This window comes from Hemitrygon akajei, chromosome 14 (genome assembly GCF_048418815.1).
Source record: "Hemitrygon akajei chromosome 14, sHemAka1.3, whole genome shotgun sequence".
Taxonomy (NCBI): domain Eukaryota; kingdom Metazoa; phylum Chordata; class Chondrichthyes; order Myliobatiformes; family Dasyatidae; genus Hemitrygon; species Hemitrygon akajei.
Window position 1 is genome coordinate 89321185 of NC_133137.1, and position 27552 is coordinate 89348736.

The 27552-nt window shown below is 40.5% G+C and overlaps 1 protein-coding gene across 8 annotated transcripts in view; it reads right to left on the bottom strand.

The window, feature by feature from the left end:
- Positions 1-27552, bottom strand: part of upf2 (UPF2 regulator of nonsense mediated mRNA decay) — a 117119-nt gene that overhangs the window by 51762 nt on the left and 37805 nt on the right. For all 8 annotated transcript variants that reach the window (XM_073066544.1, XM_073066547.1, XM_073066545.1 and 5 more), the window contains exons 14-20: positions 27365-27550; positions 26084-26287; positions 23291-23566; positions 20625-20808; positions 5449-5603; positions 2830-2928; positions 2171-2269 (exon numbers count right to left, since the gene is read on the bottom strand). In XM_073066544.1, coding sequence (XP_072922645.1) covers positions 2171-2269; positions 2830-2928; positions 5449-5603; positions 20625-20808; positions 23291-23566; positions 26084-26287; positions 27365-27550 — 1203 coding nt within the window. The remainder of the gene's footprint in view (positions 1-2170; positions 2270-2829; positions 2929-5448; positions 5604-20624; positions 20809-23290; positions 23567-26083; positions 26288-27364; positions 27551-27552) is intronic.

A 27552-nucleotide genomic window follows, 5' to 3' on the forward strand; every position in this document is an offset into this window, starting at 1 on the left:
AATTCCTTTGAGGGTTTGGAGTTAAATGAGGACATTTCTAATCTGACAAAGGGTCTCGACCTGAAACGTCGACAGTGCTTCTCCTTATAGATGCTGCCTGGCCTGCTGTGTTCCACCAGCATTTTGTGTGTGTTGTTAGGACATTTCTAATCTCAGTTTCTAGATTTTCTTAAAATGTTAAAATGTTTTATTGTGTACAGCAGGAAAAACATAAGTGTTAAAGATCACATTATAAGAACATTCATTCAGAAACTTGCTCACAATTTGGAATGCTGCTAAAAATAGCAGAATTCTACTTCGAGGACATTACATAAACAAAATACGTGCAATAACAACTTGGCAAGACAAATCTGAATTTACCTGCCAATGACTGCACATTACACTTAATTTTATTGCATAAACATGCTGGCAGGACACAGCAATTTCAGACAAGAATGCATTTTTTTTTGCCTGTTAATGGGCTCCATGGCTTAGCAATTATTGCAATGCTATTGCAGCTCGGGGCATCAGAATACAGAGTTCAATCCTGACATTCTCTGTAAGGAGTCTGTACATCCTCCTCATGGAATCTGAGTTTTCCCTGGGTGCTCCGGTTTCCTCTCACAGTCCAAGACGTACTGCGTAGGTTAATTGGTCATTGTAAGTTGTCTTGTGATTAGATTATTAGCATTTTGTTTGTGTTAGTGTTCCTTCAGCATCTTTTGTCTTGAACTAGACTCCAGCATCTGCAGTCTCTTGCATCTCCAATGGTGACGATAAATGTTTTACAACAGCTTATGGAAATTAATTTTGACTTCACTGTCTCTTTTGACTAAACCAAACAAGATTTCTCCTTCATGAATAGAAATTTAAATTACTGGTTCAATATGGTACTTTCAAAACTAAGTACAACCCAGCTCTTTCAAATAGGTTAAATAAAGGATTGCATTCATAAATCACCTTCCGTGATTCCAGAACGCCTGAAAGTGTTTGATGCTGTGTAGTTTTCTTAATCATGGATATTTTGTACTGTTGGCAATGCAGTTGTCCATGCAAACACAGCAAACTCCCAAGATCAGCAAAATTCAAAGTAAATTTATTATCAAAGTACATATACGTCATCATATACAACCCTGAAATTCATTTTCTTGTGGGCAAAATAATAATAAATATCGGAAACACGAGAAAAAATCCATAGGTTGTGGGAACAGTTGGGATGAGTGAAGTTATCCCCTCTGGTTCGCAAGCCTGATGGTTGAGGGGTAATAACTGTTCCTGAATATGGTGGTGTGGGATTTGAGCCCTTGTACCTTCTTATTGACGTCATCAGGGAGAAGAGATCCTGGCCTGGATTGTGTGAGTCTCTGAAGATGGATGCTGCAAAATGATGTTGCAACAAAAGTGCATTTTACTGATCTAAATTTTGTCATAAATATTTGCCTGGCCAAGGGAGTGAACCTCCCTACTCTTGCAAATATTTCCTTAGAATTTTATGCCCATCCAAATCCACCAAATTTAAAACTTCCATGCCAAAGTCAGCAACAGATCTGATACAGTGTAGCATTTCTTTCATTAGGAATTACTGGATAACCTTAAGAACCTTGTAACCCTGGGATCAATAATAATTTCTCTATTCATGCATCCTGTTCAGTTAATTGAAAATGGGCTATGAATTCAATTATATTCAATCTTTACCAGTTGAGCTCAGAGCACAAAGAGAAGAGGTTCTGCAGATGCTAGAAATCTTGAGCAACATATACACTAAATGCTGGAGGAACTCAGCAGGTCAAGCGGCATCTTTAAAGGGAAACAGTCAATATTTTGGGCCAAGGCACTTCATCAGGATTATTTCAGTACTGTATTTACATTTTATTTAGAGATACAGCATGGTAATTGGTGCTTCTAGTATGACCAATTAACCTATATATATTTGTAATGTGGGCAGAAACCAGAGCACCCAGATGGTCATAAGGAGAACATACAAACTCCTCATAGACAGTGATGGAATTGAACATGGGTCCCCGATGCTGTAATTGTATTATGCTACCATGCCTCCTTTATTTAATGTAATCAGCTTAAGAAAGTGAGTTAAACCCTGCTTAAATTTTTCAGTACAGAGCCTCAGAAAGTGAGATTTGCTTGCTTTGGTTAAACTTAGAAAATGTTGTGTAAACATTACATCTAGAAATACCTGCAGATTCTCAAGCATCATTTTATCCAAAGCCTGTATGAATTCTTCATCTTCTGCACAAGGAAGGTGCTTCAGGCCTCCACCCTTGATCATTACCTCCTGGGTAGCAAGAATAAAAATAAAAGGGGACTTTGTCAGCCAAGAACAAATACATTCTTTTAGGGGGGAAAAACTTAGCAGAATCAATTATTATTACTCCAAAATAAAAGATGAAAAATGCAATAATAACATCGAACACAGTAAGTATAAATAACATAACATAGCTTTTACATATAGTACATTGATTCACTGTATATCCATAAAGTGACACTAAGCACAGGACTATCTATGCATAAGGTGTTGATCAGCCTTACTGCTTGGGGCAAGTAACTGCTTTTGAGTCTGGTAGTGCTGGTGTGGACGCTACATAGTCTCCTCCTTGATGAGAATGAGACAAACAGATGTAATACTTTTTAGAAAATATACTTCTTGATCGCAGTGCAACGTTCACATATCTCAGTAAAGAAGGGACAGTAGCTCAGACAGAGACATAAGAGACTGCAGATACTGGAATCTGTTACAACAATCTGCTGAAGGAACTCAGTGGGCCAAGCAGCATCTGTGGAGGGTGGGGAGGAGGGGAAGAAATGTTAACAGATGCTCTACCTGGTCCCACTTACATTGTTATCCTCATCAGTCTCATTCTCTTTATTAGAGTCAGTCAGGTAGTCTGTATTTTCCTCCTCCTCTTCATCATCGTCCTCATTCTCAGAAGCATCCTAAAATAGAGAAAAAATATTTACACCCAAAAGAAAATCTTTTGTTAAAGCAAAAATTAATCACAATTAGCTGCTGTAAGCAATGAGAAGTGAGATTCTTTTGTGAGTACATGAAAAGGATTTAAAACAAAATTACACCTAGCATTTAATGCAAAATAGAACACAGAACAGCACAGCACAGCTCAGGCTGTTTGGCCTATAGGTTGTACCACCCTTTTAACCTACTTCAAGAACATACTTCCCTCCCACACAGCCTTCATTTTCCTATCACCCATGTACCTACATATGAGTCTCTTGGATGTCCCTAATATATCTGCCTCTACCATAAGCAACACATTGGCAGCACATTCCCTGCACACACTACTCTAAAAAACCTACCTCTGATATCCCCCCCCCCAATACTGATCTTCAGTCACCTTAAAATTTTGTCCTAGTGTATTAGCCATTGCTAACATCAACAAAGGCGCTGAATGTACACTATCTACCCCTCTTTCATTTTGTATACCTCTATCAAGTCAACTCTCATCCTCCAAGAGAGATACTGCAGATGCTGGAGATCCAATCCCGACTGAGGGCCTCAGCATGAAACATCCACCCTTTATACCTCTTGACCAGCTGAGTTCCTGCAGCATTTTGTGTGTGCACCACTCATCTCACTTTGCTCCAAAGAGGAAAGTTCTAGCTCATTCATGCTTTGCTCATTAAGACATGCTTTCTAATGCTCTCTCAGTCAGCGTCCTGCTAAATCTCCTCTACACCCTTTACAGCTTCCTCTGGTTTAACCACAGTTTTATAGAGCTGCAACATTACCTCATGGCTCTTGAACTTAATCCACTAACTAATGAAGGCCAACACCACATACATCTTCTTAATCACCCTATCAACTTGAGTGGCAAATTTGAGCAATCTACGGACATGAACCCCAAGATCCAAGGCATTATTTGATTGCTATAAACAAACAGGCAGATACAAAAGAAGAAATTAAAAAAAAAAAATCAGATTTCTCTGCTTTTGAACTATACAAGGGACCAAGTACCACATACAAGCAACACACACAAAATGCTGGTGGAGCACAGCAGGCCAGGCAGCAGCTATAGGAAGAAGTACAGTCGACATTTCGGGCCGAGACCCTTTGTCAGGGCTCCTCTATCACCACGTACAAGCCGCTCAATAATAATAGGCCCCTAATTTAATCTCAGGAATATTACTACAGGGATTTTTTCCTTCTGGCATTGCTTGCTTCAGAGCTCATATCTAATTGCGGATCATACATGTCAAGTTTAGTCAGAGAGTGGTGAATCTGTGAAACTCATTGCCACAGGTGGCCATGAAGGCTGTCATTGGGTGTATTTAAAGAGAAGGTTGATATGTTCTTGAATTAGTAAGGATGTCAAGGGTTACAGGGAGATGGAGGTGAATAGGGTGAGAGGGATAATAAATCAGCTATGATGGAATGAATGGCAGAGTAGACTCCGTGAGCCAAATTGCCTAATTCTCCTATGTCTTATGGTCTTAACAGGATACTTTTATGGTTGTTGTTCAAGAGTCATCCATCCCAGAGGTATTTTACTTCTTACAATTACAACTAGCATTAATAGTGAAACTTATTCTTATACAGGCATTATCTGATGTTATTACAAATGATACTAATTACTGAATTAACTACAGTAGTTGGCATTATGAGCAATAAGTTTTTGAAAGAATCTTGAAGTCATGGAAACAAACACAAGCACTCTCCTTGACACCAATAATGCTTTTTAATATATTTGAGTTCTTATCACGTGGGCAAATATCTACTTGTGCATAGACAAGCTATGTTGCAATTTTCTTTGAAGTGACATTTCCAAAGACCCAGAGACACAACTTGAAATCACTGAATGCTGTGGCTCACTTGGTTGTGTCACTGTTTGGCAGGGCTTTTAGGGACCAGACCAAAATCACTTCTGTGCACAGCAAAGCCTACTGACAATTGCAGCAGATTCTGTTCTGTATTTAGCAAAGTGATGAGGCACGTCAGTCTGATTTTGATGTGCTTGATCAAGTTCCACCTGCTAGTTTTAATGCATTGTAAACCCTTAACACCTAGAGGAAATTCCCTGGGCTAGCACATCCAATCACAGAGAACTGCAATGGAATAATGGCCCAAGAAGGCAAAGTCAAGAAACTAGGTGTGCAAAACTGAAGTCTCCAGTGAAGATAATCTGATGACATGAAAGGACAAGGGTTTCTTGTTGCTCCTCATTTCGGCCAGTTGTACATGAATTACTACGGGAAAAATTCAGAGCCTTAAGTAGCAAAAGATTTGCAACCTTCCAATGTTCTGTTTTACTAAAATAAAAATTAGTATTTAGGGGAAATGCAAATAACATTTACCATTTGAATTATTTCTGGTTTTTCTATGTCAACATCACAATAAAACTATGTTGACAGGTACTACTTGATTTCAAAATTCACACCACTGTAACCACTGAAATCAATCATTCATTGAGGACAAACATTTAATATCACTAGCAATCATACCTCCTCTTCATGTTCGTTCATTTCACTTTCATTTCCGGACTGTTCCTCCGTTTCCGCTCCACCTTCTTCCTCCTCATCATCCTCATCATCATCCTGATTTTCTTCTCCTTCACCCAAACCAGACAGTTTGGAATTTTTCCCATCAATAACAAGCCCTGTAGAAATACACCACAGTCAATCCAACTAAAACTCCTTCACATAAAGTAACTGCTATTTCATACACCCAATATGGAATTACACGAAGCTTCTTAAAACAGGCACAGTAATAGCTGGTACAATCACCTCCTGGGGTACAAATTTATTTTGGGAAATTTCGTACTTTTTCATTTTATTAAACAGATTTCTGTTCTAATCCCTCCTGGTGAAACTCACAAGTAAAGGACACCAAGTGTACAAATAGGGAGGTTCAGCCAAATGACCCACATTCTGTTCAGAACAAGCTATAGTCATGTATAGAACTCCAGGTCAAGTAATCATATTGTGGCATTGTATATTCCCTGAACTTTTACACAAATTTCAGAATCATAATCAGGTTTAATATCACTAGATTATACCATGACATATGTTGTTCTATGGCAGCAAATACCTAATTTAAAGAACTTCAGGATGCGGAGAAATTACTTCAGTCAGAGGGCTGTAGAATTTGTTGCCACGAGCGGCTGTGGATGCCAACTCATTGGCTATATTTAAGGTAGAGATAGATAGGTTCTTGATTAGCCAGGGCATCAAAGGATATGGGTAGAAGACAGAGGAGTGGGGATGACTGGAAGAATTGGATCAGCCCATGATTGAATGGTTGAGCAGACTCAATGGGCCAAATGGCCTACTTCTGCTCCTATATCTTATTCAGATTCAGTTTATTGTCATTTAGAAACCACAAATGCAATGCAGTTAAAAAATGAGACAACGTTCCTCCAGAATGATATCACAAAAGCATATGACAGAACAGACTACACCAGAAAATCCACAAAACGTTTGGCAATCCCCAATCCAGAGTCCGGAGAGGCTGCTGCGTATTAATATCGTGCTACCATCTTAGCGCGTTCCCTGGAAAGGAGCTCCAAATCCACCAGACAAAACAAGACCAAAAACTAAAGCTACAAGACCTGCACAAAACCACACAGTTACAACATATAGTTACAACAGTGCAAACAATAGCATAATTGATAAAAAAAAGAGACCATGGGCACAGTAAAAATAGTCCAAAGATGTTAAAAGACTATAAGTTTGAAAGAAACCACCACATAGATTCCACATGTCCTCAGGGTCCCGATTTGACTCATCATCCCATGCCGGCGGCAGAAGGGAATACCTCCACTGTGGACTTCCACGGCGCCACCTGACTCAGCCTCGCAGACGCAGCACACAATGAAAGCTCCGTCAAACCCAGTCTCACAGACACAGCACACAGTGAAAGCTCCGTCGAACCCAGCCTCGCAGACGCAGCACACAGTGAAAGCGACCTGACTGCAGCGGACTCCGAGTCGGTCGAACCTCTGAGCCTCTGACCATCCCCTCTGGCACAGCTTCTCCGAGCACCATCCTCTGCCAAGCGTATTAAGATGCCCCTGCCAACGGCCACAGGCAACGCGACCCCGAGGACTGGGGGCCTGTTCTTCCCAGCAGAGACCCGGACCTCACAGCAGCAGCAGCAACGACGAAGGTCTTCCTGGAGATTTCCAGATGTTCCTCCGTGCTCCCACATCCGTTTTCAACCGATTATGATTGCGTACGGCACCCCACTTCACAAATAACAGATAATCAGCTCCAGAGTGGCTGCTGCAAGCTGCGTCGCGCCACCATCTTGGATCGATTATAATTATGATTATGATTATAATTACTTATGCTCTTATAATTACTCTTCAGGATATAATAGCTCCCAAATACTGCTTGCCCCTGTGTTGTTCCTCAGCAACAGTTGAAAAGCAAAGTAGTTTCTGGTAACACGCAGCTCTTCCTCAACACCTCTCTTGGTACCTCCCACTTCCTCTTCAAAATACCTGAATTATCAGATACCACCACATTCTGATCCTCAAGCATCAATTTCTTTCAATTATCAAGAAAACTGATGAATCAGAACTAGGCTGTTATGAGCTTAGTGTCATATCCAACAACGAGGAGAGCTTCTGATCACTAAGATAACAATGTATTTTAAACCCCCTAATACTGCCTACCTCCTCTTTTGCCTCAGTTCACCTATTGCTCAAAGTCTCAACAATTGCTCTGTTAACCTCAACTTCAAAATTCTAACACATACAAGCTCAGACAATTCAAAGTAAATCACTAAAACTTTGCTGTCAATATCCTAACCTCCAACATGCCTTGCTTGTCCATCACCTGTGCTCAAGACTCCTAACTCCAGGTAAAGCAAGCTGATTTTGAAATTCTCATCCTGGTTTCCAAATCTCTCCGTGACCTTCCTACGTCCCATTCCTTAAGCACTGCTATTACCTCTTTACTCAGTTGCGTAGGTTTTGGCTTGGTTTAGCCCAGTTTCAAAAATATATTTGAAGCGCTTTTGAAGCTAAAACATAGGTGCAGAATTATGCCACTTGGCCCACTGAGTCTGTCCCGCCATTCCAACATGGCTGATTTATTAACCCTCTCAATCCCGTTCTCCTGTCTTGTCCCTATAACCTCTAATGCCATGATTAATCAGTAACATATGAATGACTTGATCTCCACAGCCATCTGTGACAATGAATGCCACAGATTCAACACCCTCTGGCTAAAAAAAAATTCCTCATCTTGATTTTAATTGGACATTCCTCTATTCTGAGATTGTGCCCTCTGGTCCCAGACTCACGCACTATAGGAAATACCCTATCCATTCTATCAAGGCCTTTCAATATTTAATAGGTTTCAATGAAAACTTCTCCCCACCCCCTAATCTTCTAAACTCCAGCGAGTATAGGACCATCAAACACTCCTCATACGTTAACCCTTTCATTCAAGGAATCACTCTTGTGAAGCCTCAATGGCAGCACATTTCTTAAAGGGCCCAAGAACAGTTGGATCAATGCCTTATAAAGCCTCAGCATTTCATCTTTGCTCTTATATTCTAGCCCTCTCAAATGCTAACATTACATTTGACTTCTATACTGGAAAGAAGGTGCTGTGCTGTGCCTAGCACCATCTGTGACTATATGTACTGTGCTTTGTACCCTGGTCTCAAAGGAACGATGTTTCAGTTAACCCTATACATGTGTATAGATAAATACCAATAAACCTGAACTTATGTGCTTGATGTACATTTGCTGGAACAGCCAAAGCAGCAATTCAGTTTCACTTTGAGAGACAGTGTAACTAAAGCAACATTTCCTTGTGTCAGTGCCATCTTAATTTCCAGTTGAGGTGAAGCGAGATTCTGCCAGCATACAGAGCAATATTGTAAGTTTACAGATTGTAGTCTTCATCCAAACTCTCATTTTAGGTAGACCACAGGTAAGATCAAATCTGAACAATCAAAACAATCCACATTCTCTAAATCTCTGTTGTATAATATAACTTCCTGTTGACTTTAACACCTTGACGCAGGATAAAAGGATTCAGGGAAATAACAGAAAAATGCAGGAGGAACTCAGCAAGTTAGACAGCATTTACGGAGGAGAAAAAAAAGTCAATGTTTCGGACTGACACCCTTCATCAGGGAATAAGAGAAATAGTTACCATTTAATAAATCTGACTTTCCACACGACCTTTCCAAATTATGAAGTGGAATGAAACACCTCAATCTTTGTTGAAGCTTCAAGATTGATTAGTGTCATTCCAGTACACAAGTGTAAATGAGAACAAAGTAATTGTTAATCAGGATCTGATGCAGCACAAAAAACAAGATAAAGACACCATAGTAATAAAAAACACAATAAATATAAACATGTAAGATAGTTTATGAGCATTGATTGTACGTCCATAAAGTGATGCTAGGCATGAATATCAGTATACAAGGTGACTCTGATAGGAAATAACAATGAGTTAGAGGTGGTGGGGTGGGTTAGTGTGTGAGGTATCCATCATACTTTCTGCTTGGGGAAAGTTCCAGTTAAGATAGCGGTACCGAACATATGCGTCAGCTCTCTGGTAATCAAGAAGCTAAGAAACCTGACTAAAAACATCACTAAAAATACCTTTTCTGAGGTAAATTATGTTAAAATATTGCTGCAAACTGTGAAAGGGCAAGCAATGGCGAGACAAGTTTGGGGGATGAGCCAAGATGGTGTGAATCGTTGCAAATGAAATTCTGATGCCTATACAGCTGGCCCAGGAGCAAAGCTGGATCACTCTGGGGACCAAAAGGAGAAGTTGGGACCTGAGCAGGGGAGATTTGGTGCCTGTACTGCTGGCCCGTGTGAGAGGTTGGATCATTCTAGGTGCCAAACTGAGCTTGAGTACAGCTTTGGGCGGGGCAACAAAATCTGGGCCCGGAGCGAGTCACCGCAGCCAGGCCCTAGTGTGAGGTATGACGCACTGTTTAGATAATTTAAACACTGGTCCAGATCGGAGATGAAAGCCGATTTCATTCACCCTCCACGATTTTCATTGCTTGCTCCAGGGTGCTGGAACCTTTTGCTGTTCCATTGTTTGGTCAATTTAAACAGTGGCCCAGATGGATTTAAAATACAAGGTGACGGCTGTTAAGAAAGCTGATTTTGATCGTTCTCTGCAATGGTTGTCTCTATGGTGCTGAGGTTATGAAGACTGCCCCAGCTGCAGTGCTCCATAAGCGAGGCTTTGGGCTTACTCTGGGGTTCGAACCTGAGGACTAAACTTTGGTTGGAATGCTGCTGTTTGCTTCAATTGTTTGCATGATTTTTTTTCTTTCTCTTGCCATCGAGTGTTGGTCCTTTTATTTTTTTTCTTTACTAAGGTTCTTTCAGGTTTCTTGTTTTGTGGCTACCTGTCAGAAAGCAGATCTCAAGGTTGTATCATTTATACATTCTTTGCTAATAAATATAATTGGTGGTCCTGTTGTGGATGCTACCTAGCCTCCTCCTTAATGGCAGGAGGACAAACAGTCCATGAGCAGGGTAGGTGGAATCATTTATGTTACTGGTCCGCTTCAAGCATCTTTCTGTATACATGTTCTTGATGGTGGGTAGGCCGGTGCCAATGATTTGTTGGGCAGTTTTGACTACCAGTTGTAGAGTCTTCCTGTCAGCTGCAGTGCAGTTTCTGTACAATGCAACATGTTAGGCTACTCCGCTGTGCATTGGTAGAAAGATGTCAGTATTGATGTGCATAATACAACTTTCTTGTCTTCTCGGAAAGTAGAGGCATTGGTGAACTTTCTTTACTGTAGAGGATGCATTCTGAGACAATACTAAAGAGCTCAAAGTTCAAAGTAAGCTTATTATCAAAGTACATACATGCCATCATATAAAACTCTGAGGTTCATTTTCTTGAGGGCATGCTCATTAAATCCATAATAGAATAGCAACTATAATAGAATCAATAAAATTATAAGGGCGTACCTTATGAGAGTAGGTTGAGTGTACTTGGCCTTTTCTCCTTGGAGCGACGGAAAATGAGAGGTGATCAGATAAAGGTGTATAAGATGATGAGGGGCTTTCATCATGTGGATAGTCAGACGTTTTTTCCCCAGGGCTGAAATGGCTAATATGAGGGGGCATAGTTTTAAGAGGGGATGTCAGGGTAAGTTTCTCCACACAGAGTGGTGGGTGGGTGGAATGCACTGCCAGCAGCAGCGGTGGAAACGGATATAATAAGGTCATTTAAGAGCTTCTTAGATACATAGAGCTTAGAAAAATAGAAGGTTATGCGCTAGGGAAATTCTAGCCAGTCTCTGGAGTAGGTTAGATGGTCAGCACAACATTGTGGACTGAAGGGCCTGTAATGTGCTGTAAATTTCTATGTACTATGTTCTATGTACTGTATCAACTAGGGATTCAAGCAGTGTGCAGAAGACAACGATCTGCATATACAAACAGAAAGAAAAAAATAATAATAAATAAGCAAGCAATAAATATCCAGAACATGATATGAAGAGCGCTTGAAAGTGTGTCCATAGGTTGTGGGAACAGTTCAGTGATAAGACAAGTGAAGCTGAATGAAGTTATCCCCTTTGTTTCAAAAGCCTGATGGTTGAAGGGTAGTAACTATTCCTGAACCTGGTGATGTGAGTCTTGAAGCTCCTGTACTTTCTTCCAGATGGCAGCAGTGTGAAGAGAGCATGACCGTGGTGGCAGGGTTCCCTGATGATGAATGCTGCTTTCCTGTGACAATGTCACCACCTTTGATTTGGCCCATGGCAGTGGTGTCATCAGCAAAACTAAATATGGCATTGGAGCTGTGCTTAGCCACACAGTCCTAAGTGTAAAACAAACAGAGCAGGGGGCTACTGTGTTGATAGAGATCATGGAGAAGATGTTGTTACTAATCTGAACTCACTGGGGTCTGCAAGTGAGGAAATCAAGGATCCAATTGCACAAGGAGGTTATGAGGCCTCAGCCTTGAAGCTCATTGATTAATTTTAAGCTGATGATGGTCGACAAAGAGCATCTTGATATATGCATCTTTGCTGTCCAAATGTTCCAGGGTTGGGTGAAGAGTTGATGAGATGCAATCTGCTGTGGACCTGTTGAGCAATGGTCTCTATTCCAGAGCGGTCTGTGTGAAAAGCAATGATCGACAAACAAGTACACGAGTGGGATGGGTCAACAGTGATGCTTTCTGATTGGTTGCCTGGTATAGCCGATGGCAAAGCCACCTCACATAATGGGAACTGACCAGCTTTTATTTACCACATAGATAAAATGGCACAGTAACTCTGGGTTGAGCTGCATGGTCACAGAACCAGTGACTCAGGTTCATTGCTGCCTACGAGCACTGTCTGTGTGGGCTTTACACATCCTACCTGTGACTGTGCCCCGTCCTACACACAGCTTGGGTTTAACTGACCACTGTGAAATGCATCACATGTGGAAATGAAGAGTAGCACCAGAGGGATAATTAAAAATAACACACACAAAATGATGGAGGAACTCAGCAGGTCAGGCAGCACCTATGGAGAGGATAAACCGGTGACATTTTGGGCCAAGGCTGGAGAAGCCAGGTGGTGGTGGTGAGAGGGAAAGGAGTACAAGCTGGCCTGGGTTAGCACATGGGCGAAGAGTTAGAAAGTAGCAGAGATCACAGAGGGGTAGCAATGAGACAAGAGTTTCACTGAACTACCTGAGAAGATTTAAATCTCTCCAGTGTAGATATATGCCTTGAAGAGACTTTGCAGAGGACCAGCAATTCATAAACACAAGACATTCTGCAGATGATTGAGAATGTGAGGGGAATAAAAAGTTATTAATAAAGGATTAGTATAAATGAGGGACTAATGGCTGTCATGGACTCAGAGGACAGAAGTGCCTATTTCTGTGCTGTCTCGCCCTGTGACAATACAAAGTCATTGATAAACTTACTGTTGCTCTCTAATTCTGCAGCAGATGAAGCCTACACCTACCACACATTCAAAAGAACAGAACAGAATTCAGATATATGTTTTAAACTTACAAAGAAAATTATTCTCATTTAAACATTTATTAAAAACAGGAGTTTGCGTTGTTTTTGTGTATTGAAAAGGCCAAGAGCATTAACATAAATGTAAAAGGATAATTAGTTTAGTGCAATTATTCCACGCTCAGTGTCTCCTTTAATACAATTTTTTTTTAAAACACAGATTATCTGAGATATCTCATTAAACAGGTGACTTATGAGGGTATAATTTTGACCATAGTTAAATTATATACTTCGGCTTAGCCCACTGTCGAAAATAAAAATATTTCTATGTCCCCTACTCAGAAGCATTCAAAAGATATTCTTTTTTAAGTCATATAAAAATATAAATCAGCATACAATTGTCGATTGTATAAAAACACAATTAAATTTAATTAGTTTAAAGAATGCCAATTGCCAAATACATGGTTTCTTCCTCATATCATTCCACTGACATGGATACAGAATCCGTTTCGGTTCCAGACCTAATCTGGCTCAGGTTCAGCAGCCAGATTCCCCAACAATAGAGCTGTAGAACTTCAGGTACAGGCTCTGCTGCAAAGTTTAAAAACAAATCCATTCATGGAGCTCAGGTGGGGATTCTCTGTCAAAGAATAGCCAGCAGGTTTGGGATGTCGGCACTTTGTACTGCAGTACTGAACTTTCTTGCACTTGCACAGAGACAACAATGGATAAGAACCAAACCACCGCTAATATTAATGAAGCAGAGTGTTGGGCGTGTGAGTTTATTTACTTACTTATTTTATTTACACAGTGTGTCTTCTTTTGCACACTGGCTATTTGTCAGTATATAATTTTTCATTGATTCTATTGTATTTCTCTGCTCTGTGAATGCATGCAAAAAATATCAATGTAGTATATGGTGACATATATGGACTTTGACAATAACTTCTGAATTTTTAAACTTTGAATGCACTGCTAGGGTGGTGGTAGAAGGAGATTCATTAGGGACATTTAAGAAACTCTTAGATAGGCATATAATTATTTAAAAAATGAAGTGCTATGTGGGAGTGAAGGGTTAGATTGATCTTAGAGTAGTAGAGTGCCATCACTTGAATTGAGTAAGATGTTCTCCTATGCAGTTATCTATCGGTGGCCGATCTGGGATTCACATATTCTGGCATAGTGTGGGCGCATACAAATGGTGGCCGTTGTTCATGGCTGGGTTCTTTGGTTATTCAATTTCTTCTTTCACAGCTGCTGCTTGTTCTCTGCAACATAACAGAGGTCACTCTCATGTAGTGTACCTCCCTTTTGTACAGATTTCCTCCAGGTGTATCTACTGAGTGCTATGGCTTCCCAGTTTTTAAATGTAATGTTGAATTTTTGTAGACTGATTTTGATATGATCTTTGAAGCGTTTCCTTTGCCCACCAGGGGCTTGCTGACCTTCCTTCAGCTGGGAGTAAGGGATCTGTTTGGGGAGACGTGAATTAGGCACCTAAGTGACATGACATATCAATCAGAGTTGGGGTTGCTTTATTGTAGTGGAAATGCTGTTCATGTTGGCCTTCTCCAGTATGCTGGTGTGAGAGAGTCTGTCCTTCCAGCTGATCCTCAAAATCCTTTGTAAGATTCTGTGGTGGCGCTGGTCCAGATCTTTCAAGTGTCTATCATAAATGGTCCATGATCAGCTCCATACAATTATGCAGGAAGGACGACTGTTCTATAGACCAAAAGTTCTGTTTGGACCTGTAGGGTGTGGTCTTCAAAGACTCCGCTCCTTAATCTTGCAAAGGCACCACTAGCACTCCTCAGGCAGTAGTTGATCTCTGAGTCGATGTCTGTGTTTGAGGAGAGAATGTTGCCAAGGTAGGGAAAGTGGTCTACATTTTCACAGCAATATTGTCAACTTTATGGAGGACTAGATAAATGGCTAGTTGGGCGGAGGCTGATATAGGATTAGTGTCTTTTTTTAATATTCAAAACAAGACTCAGAACCCTATATGCCTTGCCTCAAAATACATTGGAGGTCTTTGCCTGAGAGTGTTGCGATGACATTTTAATCCACGTACTAAAGCTCCTTGACACTGATCGTGCAGACCTTGAACCAGTTGAGGGTGAAAAGCCTGTTTTCCATTCTACACACAACTGGGATCCCCTGTGGCAGGTTTTGACCAATGAGGTGAAGGATGGCAGCAGTAAAGATGGCAAATAGGGTGGGCACAATGATACAGCTGTTTGACCCCCGTCTTCACAGTGAAGGGGCTGATTCAGCATCACTATTGCCGAGTACTGTGGCTGACATGCCATCATCAGTAATCTCAGTACTTGTAAATACAGGTACTTGTCAGGGCAGCCATGTCTTGACAGACCTCTATTAAATGCCTTTTTCAAATCTATAAAACCAAGTAAACACAAAGTACACTGCAGATGCTGTGGTCAAATCAACACGTACAAAAGCTGGATGAACTCAGCAGGTCGGTCAGCATCTGTTGAAAGGAGCAGTCAATGTTTCGGGTTGAGATCCTTCATCAGGACTGAAGAAGAAGGGGGCAGGGGCCCCATAAAGAACATGGGGGGAGGGTGGAAAACCAATCAGAGGAAAGATCAAGGGATGGGGGAGGGGAAGCAGGGAGGGGATAGGCAGGAGGGGTGAAGAAGGAATCTAAGGGGAAAGCACTATGGGTAGTAGAAGAAGGCAGATTCATGAGAGAGGTGATAGGCAGCTAGAAGAGGAGATAAGAGTGAAAGAGGGATGGTGGAAGGGAGAGGGAGGGAATTACCAGAAGTTGAAGAATTCGATGTTCATACCAAGGGGCTGGAGACTACCCAGACGATATATGAGGTGTTGCTCCTCCAACCTGAGTTTGGCCTCATCATGGCAGTAGAGGAGGCCATGTATGGACATATCTGAATGGGAATGTGAAGCAGAGGTGCGCGACGAAACGGTCCCCCAATCTGTGTCGGGTCTCGCCAATGTAGAGGAGGCAGCACCGGATGCAATAGATTACCCAAACAGATTCACAAGTGAAGTATTGCCTCACCTGGAAGGACTGTTTGGGGCCCTGAATGAAGCCCTCTCCCTTCCACCATCCCTCTTTCACTCTATCTCCTCTTCTAGCTGCCTATCACCTCTCTCATGATTCTGCCTTCTACTACCCATAGTGCTTTCGCCTTACATTCCTTCTTCACCTCTCCTGCCTATCCCCTCCCCCACCCCTTGATCTTTCCTCCTGATTGGTTTTCCACCCTCCCCCCCACGTTCTTTATGGGGCCTCTGCCCCCTCTTTCTTCAGTCCTGACGAAGGGTCTCGGCCCGAAACGTTGACTGCACATTTCAACGGATGCGGCCCAACCTGCTGAGTTCATCCAGCTTTTATAAAATCAAGTACAAGGAATGCCTTTGTTCACAGCATTTTTCTGTAATTGGCACGTTGTGAAGATCATGTCTCGACGGACAGAAACCACACTGTGATTCAGGGAGTAATTCCTCGGATAGTGAAGATAGTTAGTTGTTAAGGATATGTGCAAACACTTTGCCTATTGTTGACTGGAGGGAGAGATGCCTCTGTAAGTGCCACAATCTGCCTTGACTCCCTTCTTGAATATAGAAACATAGAAAACCTACAGCACAATACAGGCTCTTCAGCCCACAAAGCTGTGTCAAACATGTTCTTACCTTAGAAATGACCTAGGATTACCCATAGCCCTCTAATTTTTTAAGCTCCATGTACCTATCCAGGAGTCTCATCATATTCGATTACTATTAGAGCACCCCTGAGTTCTGAGGGCAATTGCTCCTTTTTGCATACCCTCAGGAGCAAGGCAAGTAAGTGGCACAGCAGTGCTGGTCCACCATCTCTCAGAATCTCTGCTGGGATCCCGGCAGGACCAGTGACTACGTTGCTTTTCAGGCTCCTGATGGCATCATGGACCTCTTTCATACTGGAAGGTTCCTCCTTGACTTCTGTCACAGGTCTCTGGAGATTTTGATTGGTAACTGATTCAGCAGTGCTGTCACAGTTAAGAAGCTCTTGAAAGTGCCCACCATTGATCATTGATACCTTTCCTATCCTTTAGGAAGTTCTTCCCAGAGGGTTTAATCCGCAGACTGCTTTGGTGGCACTGAGGAAACTTCTTGTGTCACCAGAGTTTGTCAGTCTCTTGATTTCCAGGGATTTCTTAGTCCACCAAGAATTCTTTATCATACTTACTTAGAGACATATTTCAGAATAGGCCCCTCTGGCCCTTCAAACCAAGCTGCCTAGCAACCCACTGGCCTAACCCTAACTTAATCATGGAACTATTTACAAAGACCAATTAACCCACTAACTTTGGACTGTGGAAGGACACTGAAGCACCAGGAGAAAACCCATGCCTTCCCCGGGAAGGATATACAGACTAACAGAGAACACTAAGATTGAACTCTTGATGTCCTGAGCTGTATTATCGCCACACTAACAGCTAGGTTACCATGGCACCCGTTAACTCCTTCACCCTTGTCTGGACATTTGTCTTGGCTTTGGAGCAAACTTCTCTTTTGGCCTTGTTTTCTGTCATTCTGCCAGGCACAAAAGACTTACACTTTCATGAAAATAAGTTGTTCTAACTCCATGTCATCATCAACAATCTAATCCTGATGTTTTCTGGACTTGCACCCATGGATGTGTTTGCAGGCATTGAGGATGATGGACTTAAGTTGACCAAAGTGTTTGTTAGCATTCTCCAGATATTCCCATTGGGAGGTTTTCCCTAAACGAGGCCTGAAGGTGTTGTTGGGTGGCAGTGTTATGTAGGCTCCTGAGTTTTAGTCTTCACCTAGTCTGCTTCTTATGAACCCACCACTTTTTCACGAGTCTGATGGACATGGTGGAGTGGATCAGGTGATGATCTGTCCAGCAGAAATCTGTGCCAATCATGGCCCTTATGATAGTCACATCATGGCAGTCCTTAGCTAAGGCAATCAGAAGCCACTGTTTAGATCAGGGGTGCTGCCAAGATGTCTTGAATAACCTTAGAGTAGATTAAAAGGTTAGCACAACATGAGTAGAAGGGCCTATACTGTGCTATTCTACGTTCCATGTGAACAATATAAGCAATTTCTGCTGGTGGTTTCTGTTAAGATGGTTCCAAACTCACTGAATTTAGCAGGTAGTTGTCCCTTTGATGTATTAGAATATGTAAAGTACATTGGATAATCTAGTGTAACAAAATCAGCAAAATCTATTATCTAAATTGTGTTATACAGAAAAAAGTGCATCTGAAATGAAAAGCGTAAAAAAATTCCAAGTAAACTATCTTAACTATGAGATTAAATTGAATTTAACATTTACTGCTTGCAATATTATTCCAATTCACTGTTACTAAATTATAAATTGTTATAGGGTCAAAGTCTAAGTTTCACTATTGTGAATGTTATTTAACAAACCAAATACCAAGACCATATACAATTATTTTAAACACATTCTGAAAATCTGCTCATACAGTTTATAAACGTTTGGCTGGTGTAACTATTTTTTCTTAGATCTGAAGCATCTGGAACAAGGACATTTTTATATTATGTATTAGTACTGATAACTACTGATGCAGAGATAAACCGCTGGATTTTTTTAAAAAAAGGCAAGCAGATATTCTTTAAGTAATTTGCAAGCAAAGAACAATAAAAGACAGATGATCTGCGCAAATATTCAGCAATTAAATGTTCAGTAAAATATTTGAGAAATAAATATTCCAAGTAGCTAACATATCTCTTTCAACATTATAAATGCAACAATGTCCTGGCACATTCTGTGATGTGGTTGCCAGCTAATTGTAATAAAAGACCTTTGAGAAATTCCTTCCCCACCCTCACTGAGTCCATGAGATAAAGGACAATAACCCTTTCAATGGCAATCCCCCCACCCCCATTTACAATGACTCAAATGAACACTGACCAACAAGAGCACTGCCAAATCATTCATCATATTTCCCACAACCCACCCTAAACATATAAATGCAAGTGGTGGCACAGTAGTTAGTGTAATGCTTTATATTGCCAGCTGTCAGCAATCAGAGTTCAATTCCTGACGTTGTCTGTGAGGAATATGTACAGTCTCCCCAGGACTGCCTGAGTTTCCTGCAGGTGCTCCCATTCCCTCCTGCACTCCAATGATGTAGGAATTAGTGTTAATAAGTTACACTGGTGTCAGAAGCATGCGAGACTTGTGGGTGGCTCCCTGGACTGTGTTGGTCATAGACACAAATGCCGCATTTCACTGCATGTTTCAATGAACATGTGACAAATAAAGCCAATCTTTAGACACCAGGGTGCAGATGCCAGAATTTGGCGCAACACAAGCAGCAATAGAAGAGCTCAGAGGGTTGAGGGTAATAGACAGTCAATGCTTTGGGTCGAGACCATTCTTGTGGACTGAGAATATTTAGAATGTTTACCAGGCAAAATCCAAATTATGTTGGTTATGCTCTGGTTTGTCAATAATCACTTTATTTCTTTAGAGAAACAGCATGGTAATAGGCCCATCCAAACAAAATAAACCTGCACTGCCCAATTAAACTCATGTGACCAATTAATCTCCTATCTGTATGCCTTTGTTCAAGATTCAAGATCGTTTCATGCCATTTACAGTACACAAGTGGAAAGGAGAACAAAATAATTGTTACTATGGATCTGATGCAACACAAAGAAACAATCAGAACAATTAAAAAACACACACAATAAAGATAAATGCAAAAGATAGCTTATACACAGTTTGATTGTCTGTACATAAAGTGACAGCAGAGTATCTGTGCACAAGATGACTCTGACAGGTAATCATAAAGTAGTAGTGGTGGGGAGGTGTTGTTCAGTTTTACTACTCGAGGAAAGCAATTGTTTTGAGTCTGGTGGTCCTGTTGTGGATGCTTTGTAGCCTCCTCCTTGGTAGGAGTGGGATAAACAATCCATGAGCAGATCAGGTGGGGATCCTTCTTCAAGTTGTTGGCCTTTTCTGGCACCTTTCTGTATGCCTGTCTTTGATGGCCAGTGCCAGTGATGTGTTGGGCAGTTTTGACCACCTGTTGTAGTGCCTTCCTGTCCGTCGCAGTGCAGTTTCCGTACCATAAAGTGATAGAGATTGTTAGGATGCTCTCTATTGCACATCTGTAAAAGGTCATGAATATGGAATGTGGGAGGGAACTGGAGCACCCGGATGAAACCCACATGGTTACGGGAAGAACATACAGACTCCTTATCAACATCAGCAGAACTGAAACCAGGTCACTTGCTCTACCCTAACTGCTATGCTATCACACCACACCTTTATTAAGAGATGAATATTCCAGCATTCAAGGTCTGTTTCATAGACAGAGGTGTTAATGAGACATTAAACTGAGGTCCCTTTCTTTTTACATTGAAGATTTAAAAAAAAACACAAGACTGCCCCAAAGAACAACAGAAAAGTTGTCTCTGGTGTCCTGAGCAATACTTACCTGGGTATTGGTGGAGGAAAGTAAGCAAACAAAGCAAGTCTTTTGTACTTACTGAGCATTTCAAAATGCAATTCACGCCAATGAGATACTTCATCAGTATGATCACAGTCTTGATTGTTTTTTGGTTTGAGTTGATCATTTCAATTTAACACCAAGAGTAAAATTGGTTTAAGAACAATAATTTTTTTTAAATGTTGCGGTCTTACTGGAAAACCATCCCAACATAAAAAAAGCTTTGCCTACCTAGTTTAATCAAGAATTCACGTTCGAGTTCCTGTATTTGCTTGATTGCCTCTTCAAGAGAAGCACAGAATTTCATCTTTGGCCGAAGCAGTTCAAGGATGTCACTGATCATGTAGTCCACATCAATAGGGAAAGGGTGATCTTTCGTCCACACATCCAAACTCTTCTTCCACCAGATATAACGCTACAGTGGGTAAATATGAGAGATACCATGATACAGATGATTAACTTAAAACTAGATCTGACAGTAGCTGTGTATACAATGTAAACCCCCAGAAATTACTATATCCAATATACTCAGAAATATTTAAATAAATAATAAACCTAAGATAACTGTAATAAGATAGATCAAGATGAATGCGATGGGAAAAGCTGGATAAGATGCAGCATTATGTAGATAAAAAAATAAAATGTTTTATTGTCATAAAAGACCACCATGCAGAATCTTGCCATCAATAATATGTTGACTTCTATTTATGCACCTAATTCATTCAATTACAGTCAACTCGATAAATCCTTTAAAAAATTAACAATGATAATGTGCATCCTTGTTTTCTCGGCAGTTTGAGCATCTTAACTCAGTAGGTAGAAAGATTTAATGTTAAATATGATGGCAGAGACTTCCTTCTAATTTTATTTGAATTGGAGCTAATTTTTCAAAGATTGTTCAGTCTGTTGACAGTCACTAAAGAGAGTCAGCCCCACAAACAACTACAATGACTCAGCACCTCAGAGAATTAAAAGAGGTTTTTGTTTAACACAAAAGATTCCGCAGAAACTGAAAATCTTAAGCGGCACACACAAAATGCTGGAGGAACTCAGATTTTAAAATTTAAAATTACATGTTTTCATGCCAAGCCATATTACTCTTTATTGTGTCCCTCTTAAACCTCAGAGCAAATGAATTATAGGAATGCTTTTTATATTTATTTTTGAGATTTTAAAGATTTTGTTCTTTACGCTTGTGTTTTTAAACTACATTGTATTCGCCATAACAATCATTTTGTTCTTCTTTATACTTGTGTACTGAAGAATGACAATAAATCATGAATCTTCAATCTTACTTCCCAACAAAATAAATTTTTGTTAGCTGTTCAAAAATACGGGAGATAAAACAGCTCTTATAATTCATACCATCATTTTCAAATACTTAAAATTTTAACCCAACATCTAACAGATTAATGCTATGAAGATACACACAACTCTTTAAAGATGACAGCATCACTGACAGTTTCAGTGTAGTGATTTTCCTCCTCATGTCTCCAAGCATTGCAGACATAAAATAATTGTACAACACACAAAGGACTGAGGTGAACTCAGTGGCTTTACTCCAGCTCTGCTACATGGAGTCTCGTGGCTCCATTAAAATTACTGTTAAAATTCCTTCTGTTTTACTAATGATTACAATTCATGTTATCTATATTATTTATTTACTTTTTTTCTATTTGTAGTTTGTCTTCTTTTGCACATCGGTTACTTGTCAGTCTTTGTGTGTAGCTTTTCATTGATTCTACTCTATTTCTCTGTCCTGCTGTGAAAGCTGACAGGAAAATGAATCTCAAGGTAGTATACAGTGACATACATTTACTTTGATAATAAATTTACTTTCTCTAAAGGAAGTGGTGTGCCACTTAGCTCGAATAAGCTGAGTCATTATGTACCAGTCCTGGATGAAACCATTGTCTATTGCCTTTCATTAACTGGGAATGTATCATTAACTCAAAAACATATGCTTGGTGTTATCATTTCAGAGGATCAGCACACAAGTGCCATTGCAAAACAGCATGGCAGCGCCTCTACTTAGAAGTTTGCATAGATTTGGCACGTCACCTACAACTTTGACAAACTTCTATAAATGCACAGTGGAGAGAATACTGATTACATCACAGCCTGATATGGAAAAACCAATGCCCTTGAACGAAGAAGCCTACATAAAGTAGTGGATGCAGCCCAATCCATCACAGGAAAAGGCCTCACCACCATTAAACACATCTACAAAGAGCACTGACATGAGAATGCAGCATTCATCAAGGACCCCCACCATCCAAGCCACGCTCCCTTTTCACTGCTGCCACCAGGAAAGAGGTACAGAAGCCTCAGATCCCACACCACCGGGCTGAGGAACAGTTATTATCCTTCAACCATCAGGTTCCTGCACCATCGCAGATAACTTCATTCACCTCCATAATGAACCGATTCCACAACTTAAAGACTTTACAGCTTATTGTCTCAATATTATTTATTGCTTATTTATTATTATTACTTTTTTGTATTTGCACAGGGTTTGTTTTCTTTTGCACATTGGTTGTTTGTCCATCTTTGTTTGTGTGTACTTTTTTATTGATTCTGCTGTGTTTCTTCATATCTACTGTGAATGTCCGCAAGAAAATGAATCTGACAGTAGTATATGGAGATATACATGTACTTCGATAATAAATTTACTTAATTTTGAACATAATTTTCAGTGTTTTGGAAAGAAGTTACCAAGTCTTGGTATTCATCATGCATGAATTAGATATTTATTCTATCAGATTGGGACATTAACTTTAGTTTCTTCCAACAATGAAAGAAGAAAGGTAGTGTTTTAACTACTTTGAATTTTGATATTTTACAGTCAGAGTAAATAAAATTTAAGGAAGAACAAGAATCATATAATTGACAGTCACCTGAAAATATACAAGGAAACAGTCCAGCTTTCGCTTGCTCGAGCCCCTGTCGAAGTATTGCCCGCAGGTGTCCAGCAAAGTGCAGACCAGTCGAATTCGGAATAAATGCTCTGGGGGGTCCAGTGGGGTGGCACTGCCATCTGTACTTATACCAAACGTAATGAAGGAATACAGAATTCGGAAAATGACTGCAGACTCCACCATTCTATAATTGTACAACTCTCCAAGGAACTTAACACTGCTGATTCGCCTTTGGTTGAACTTGGGCTGGTTGACCTTAAACAGAAAGAATACCCCATTTTGAGCCAATGCATGCAAAATTCACATGGAAACATTTTCAAACTCACTGTTTCCACTGTTCTATGGTGCCAGAAGAACACACACAAAGTACTGGAGGAACTCAGCAGGTCAGGCAGCATTGGATTTAAGTCATTGGAGGACTGGGTCAAAACCCAAAGGCAGGCCAAATATGCTGGAACAGTCAGGACCCAGTGTCTAGGAGGCCATGAGTCTACTGGAGACTGGAGGCTGAAGGAGACTGCCTATCCGGGGTTAAGGTACTCTTTGTGCGTGGGTGGGACAGAGAAAAGCATGGGGCTTGTTTCACCATTCTTCTGGGCATTGTGGGCATGCTAGGCTGACACTGGAATTGCGGGATGACCCCAGCACAGCCTTGGATATGTTAATTGTTCACACAAATGACACATTGCACTATGTGCTGGAGGTATATGTGATAAATAAATCTGAATCTATGGAGAAGAATATATTGTTGACACTTCAAGCTCAGATCAGGACTGAAAGGAAGGGGACATATGCCAGAATTAGGTGGAGGAGTGGGACCAAGAGAGGGAGAGGTCAGTGAATGGGGCGGTTGAAGTAGGTTGCTGGGAAAGGACAGGTGGAAGAGGTGTAGGGCTGTAAGAGGAGAGGACAGTGGACAATTGGAGAAAGGGAAGTAGGGGCACCAGAAAGAGGTGATGGGCAGGTGAGGAGAGAGCATTAAGAGGGGAACTAGATGGGGGAATGGAAAAAAGACAAGGAGGAGTGGGAAGAATTGTGCTGGATTGGAGCAGGATGGAGCAAGGATTTGATTAAAGCTTTTGGGAAGAAAGCAGAAACTGAAGTTGCTTTTGTGTTTATAAGGCTATACCATAACCCCTGACTCTTAAATATCACATCAGCCATTTTTCCAATATAGGAAAACTGACAGTGATTTGGGCAGCAGCCAAAAGAACAAGAGGGCGATGATGGTATTTCTCTCCCATTGTGGTGTCAAGTCACTGTCAGCCCCACCCTCTGCTGAAACAATTACACACTTCGTCAGAAACTTTACCGAGCGGAACACTTGCATCACGACGCAAACCAAATGCCACAAACAAAGTGAAAAGAAGAACTGATGAGATGCGCTTCATCGTGCTTGTTTATTTTCCTTAAGTACCTCATCAGCAGTTGTTTCCACTTATAAATTCCGAGGCTCCACTCTCTCACACCTAGATGTTCTGCCAAAGGGCTGGATGTGATGCATTTATTAGTGGCCCCTCTTACAGTTCACCCTGTAACAAATTTGCAAAGCTTCTCTTTTACATCTAATTGAAATTTCCCCTCATAAAATGTGGAAGCCTATATTAAAATCTGGGAACTTCTATCCCACTACTCATAAAAACAGATCTCCCACCCTTGAAGTCAACAAACGGTTGCCAACGTGTTGAATAATGAGGACCTGAATGAAGACCTGAGTTATAGGGCAAGATTGAATATGTTAGGAATTTACTCCATGAAGCATAGGAAAATGAGGGGAGATTTGATAGGTGTATATAAAATTATGAGTGATATAGATAGGGTAAATGCGTTCAGGCTTTTTCCATCGAGGCTGGGTGAGACTAAAACTGGAGGTCATGGGTTAAGGGTGAAATTGAACTGTTTAAGCAGAACATGAGGGGGATCTTCTGCACTCAGATTGAGAGTGGCAAGAGCTGCCAGTGGAAGTGGTAGATGCAGGTTTGATTGTAACATTTAAGAGAAGTTTGGATAAGTACATAGCTGGGAGGGATATAGAGGGCTATGGTCCAGGTGCACGTAGATAGGACTAGGCAAAATAATAGCTCAGCATGGAGAAGATGGGCTGAAGGACCTGATTCCATGCTGTAGTGTTCTATGAATAAATGGCTGGGGAGGGCATTGGGAAAAATGGCCAATGTTTACAATGTTCAAACATCCTCAACAATCAATGCAGTCAACAGACAGAAACACAACTTGCAGGATTGTGTGAGGAATAGTGGTATTGCTAGAATCAAGCCTCAGTATTAATTGGCATCCTTCAGGGAGAAAAGAGAAGATACCAGATGCATTCCTCAAAAACACAAATGATCTCATTTCATTGCCATAAAATGCTATTACTTCTTACAACATGCAGATCAACATCAGTTTCTAAAGATTAAAGATCAGCTTTATTTATCACATGTACATCAAAACATACAGTGAAGTGTGTCATTTGCATCCATGTCTGAGGCAACCTCCATGAGGCTAAACTTCTGTCGCCAACACAACTTGCCCACAACTTACTAACAATAACCCATACATCTCTGGAATGTGGGAGGAAACCGGAGCACCTAGAGGAAATCCAGGCGGTCACGGGGAAAATGTACAAACTCCTTTCAGACAATGGCGGGAATTGAACCTGGACTGCTAGTGCTCCAAAGCTTTACAGCAACAGCTACTTTACTGTGATGCCCCTATGAAAAGCCTAGAGTAGCAAAGAAGGATATTGCTTAATATTTATACAAAATTTCATACCTCCATTCCAAGACGAATATCTTCCAGTACTCCATCAACAACATGTATTCCAACATCTTCCTGGTATGGCACCAATCCCGCCAACAGATTTGCGACACAGTGAATGCTGTTATATTTCACATTCCAGATGTTGATCATGCAGTTAATAACATATTCCTTCACCTCCAGATCATGCCATGCCAATTTTCTCATCTGTCTCAACACCTATGATATAAAAATTCTGTTTGGCCCATATTTAATATAGATATCCCAGTCCACACTTCATTTGTATCAGTTACTGGCAACATATATCAAGAATGATTGTCTTCTTGCGGATTTTATGTACCCCCTCCCGCCCAGTTAAATTGTTGTGAAGAGCATTTTTTGTTATTTTTTTTATTTTGCTTTTTATTAGATTTTACCTGTAGCAATTAGATGTAATATAAGGGTAACACATCCCACGCAAATGGCAATTAGTTTATTTTCACATATACAGTGGAAAACTTTGGAGGGTCAGAATTATAATCAGGTTTAATATCAATGGCATACAGTAAGTTGTAAAATGTTTCTGCAAAGGTGAAGGTGTCTTAAAGGTGTGCAGCTCATGAGGTGATAACTATTATGATAAGAATGAATAAAGTGTTTTTATTCACAGAGTTTTTATTTGTGGTTCCAGAAGCACACCAGCTTAAATAATGTAGTGTGCAAAAATGCCAAGGATAAACTATGGTACCTTAATTAACATATTCATGACCACATCAGCTGAAACAATATAGTGCACAAAAAATCCTAAGGATAAACTATGCTGCTTTTAATGAGCAGATTCAATAGTGACTTGATTCCTCCACCACACAGCTCACTAGCTATTTCAAAGCAGGATTTTCACAAGGTTAAAGCAACTATTGGTGGATGTAATAAGGCTGATAAAGGGATGAATGGTTTTCTGGAAAAGATCTCTCCCCTTCAAAATAGTACCACTTTTTTAAAAAGTGATCTGATAGGCTGCTCTTGATTTAATATCTTATTAAAAGGGTTAAAACAGAGTATTTCCTTGAAACACAGTACTTGAATTTCTTGACTGAGGCACACAATCTTCTAATTCAAAGTGGAAATGCTATCAACTGACTCAAAACTAAAACCTGTAAATTCAGCTTTCAGCAGGAGCTCTGTTGGTAAAGATTAACTGCTTTTATTTGAACTGAAAAGGTCGAGATAAAAGACACCAAAATGTTAATCTTATTTTTTTAGAAATCACTTTCTGGAAAAGAACAGTGAATAATTCATTTATTAACTAGTAATTACCTTCTCTGTGGTGACCTTGGACAAGTCTTTGTAGAGAAGTTTACGGATATATTCCTGAAGGGGAGGGCGCTTCTTTCGCACCATTTTCTCAACCGGTGGAGGATTACAGTAGTAATATGCATTTTCCACCATTGTAACATAACGAGCATCCAAGTGCATTGCCTGTTTCTTACGCATCATTTGCTCCT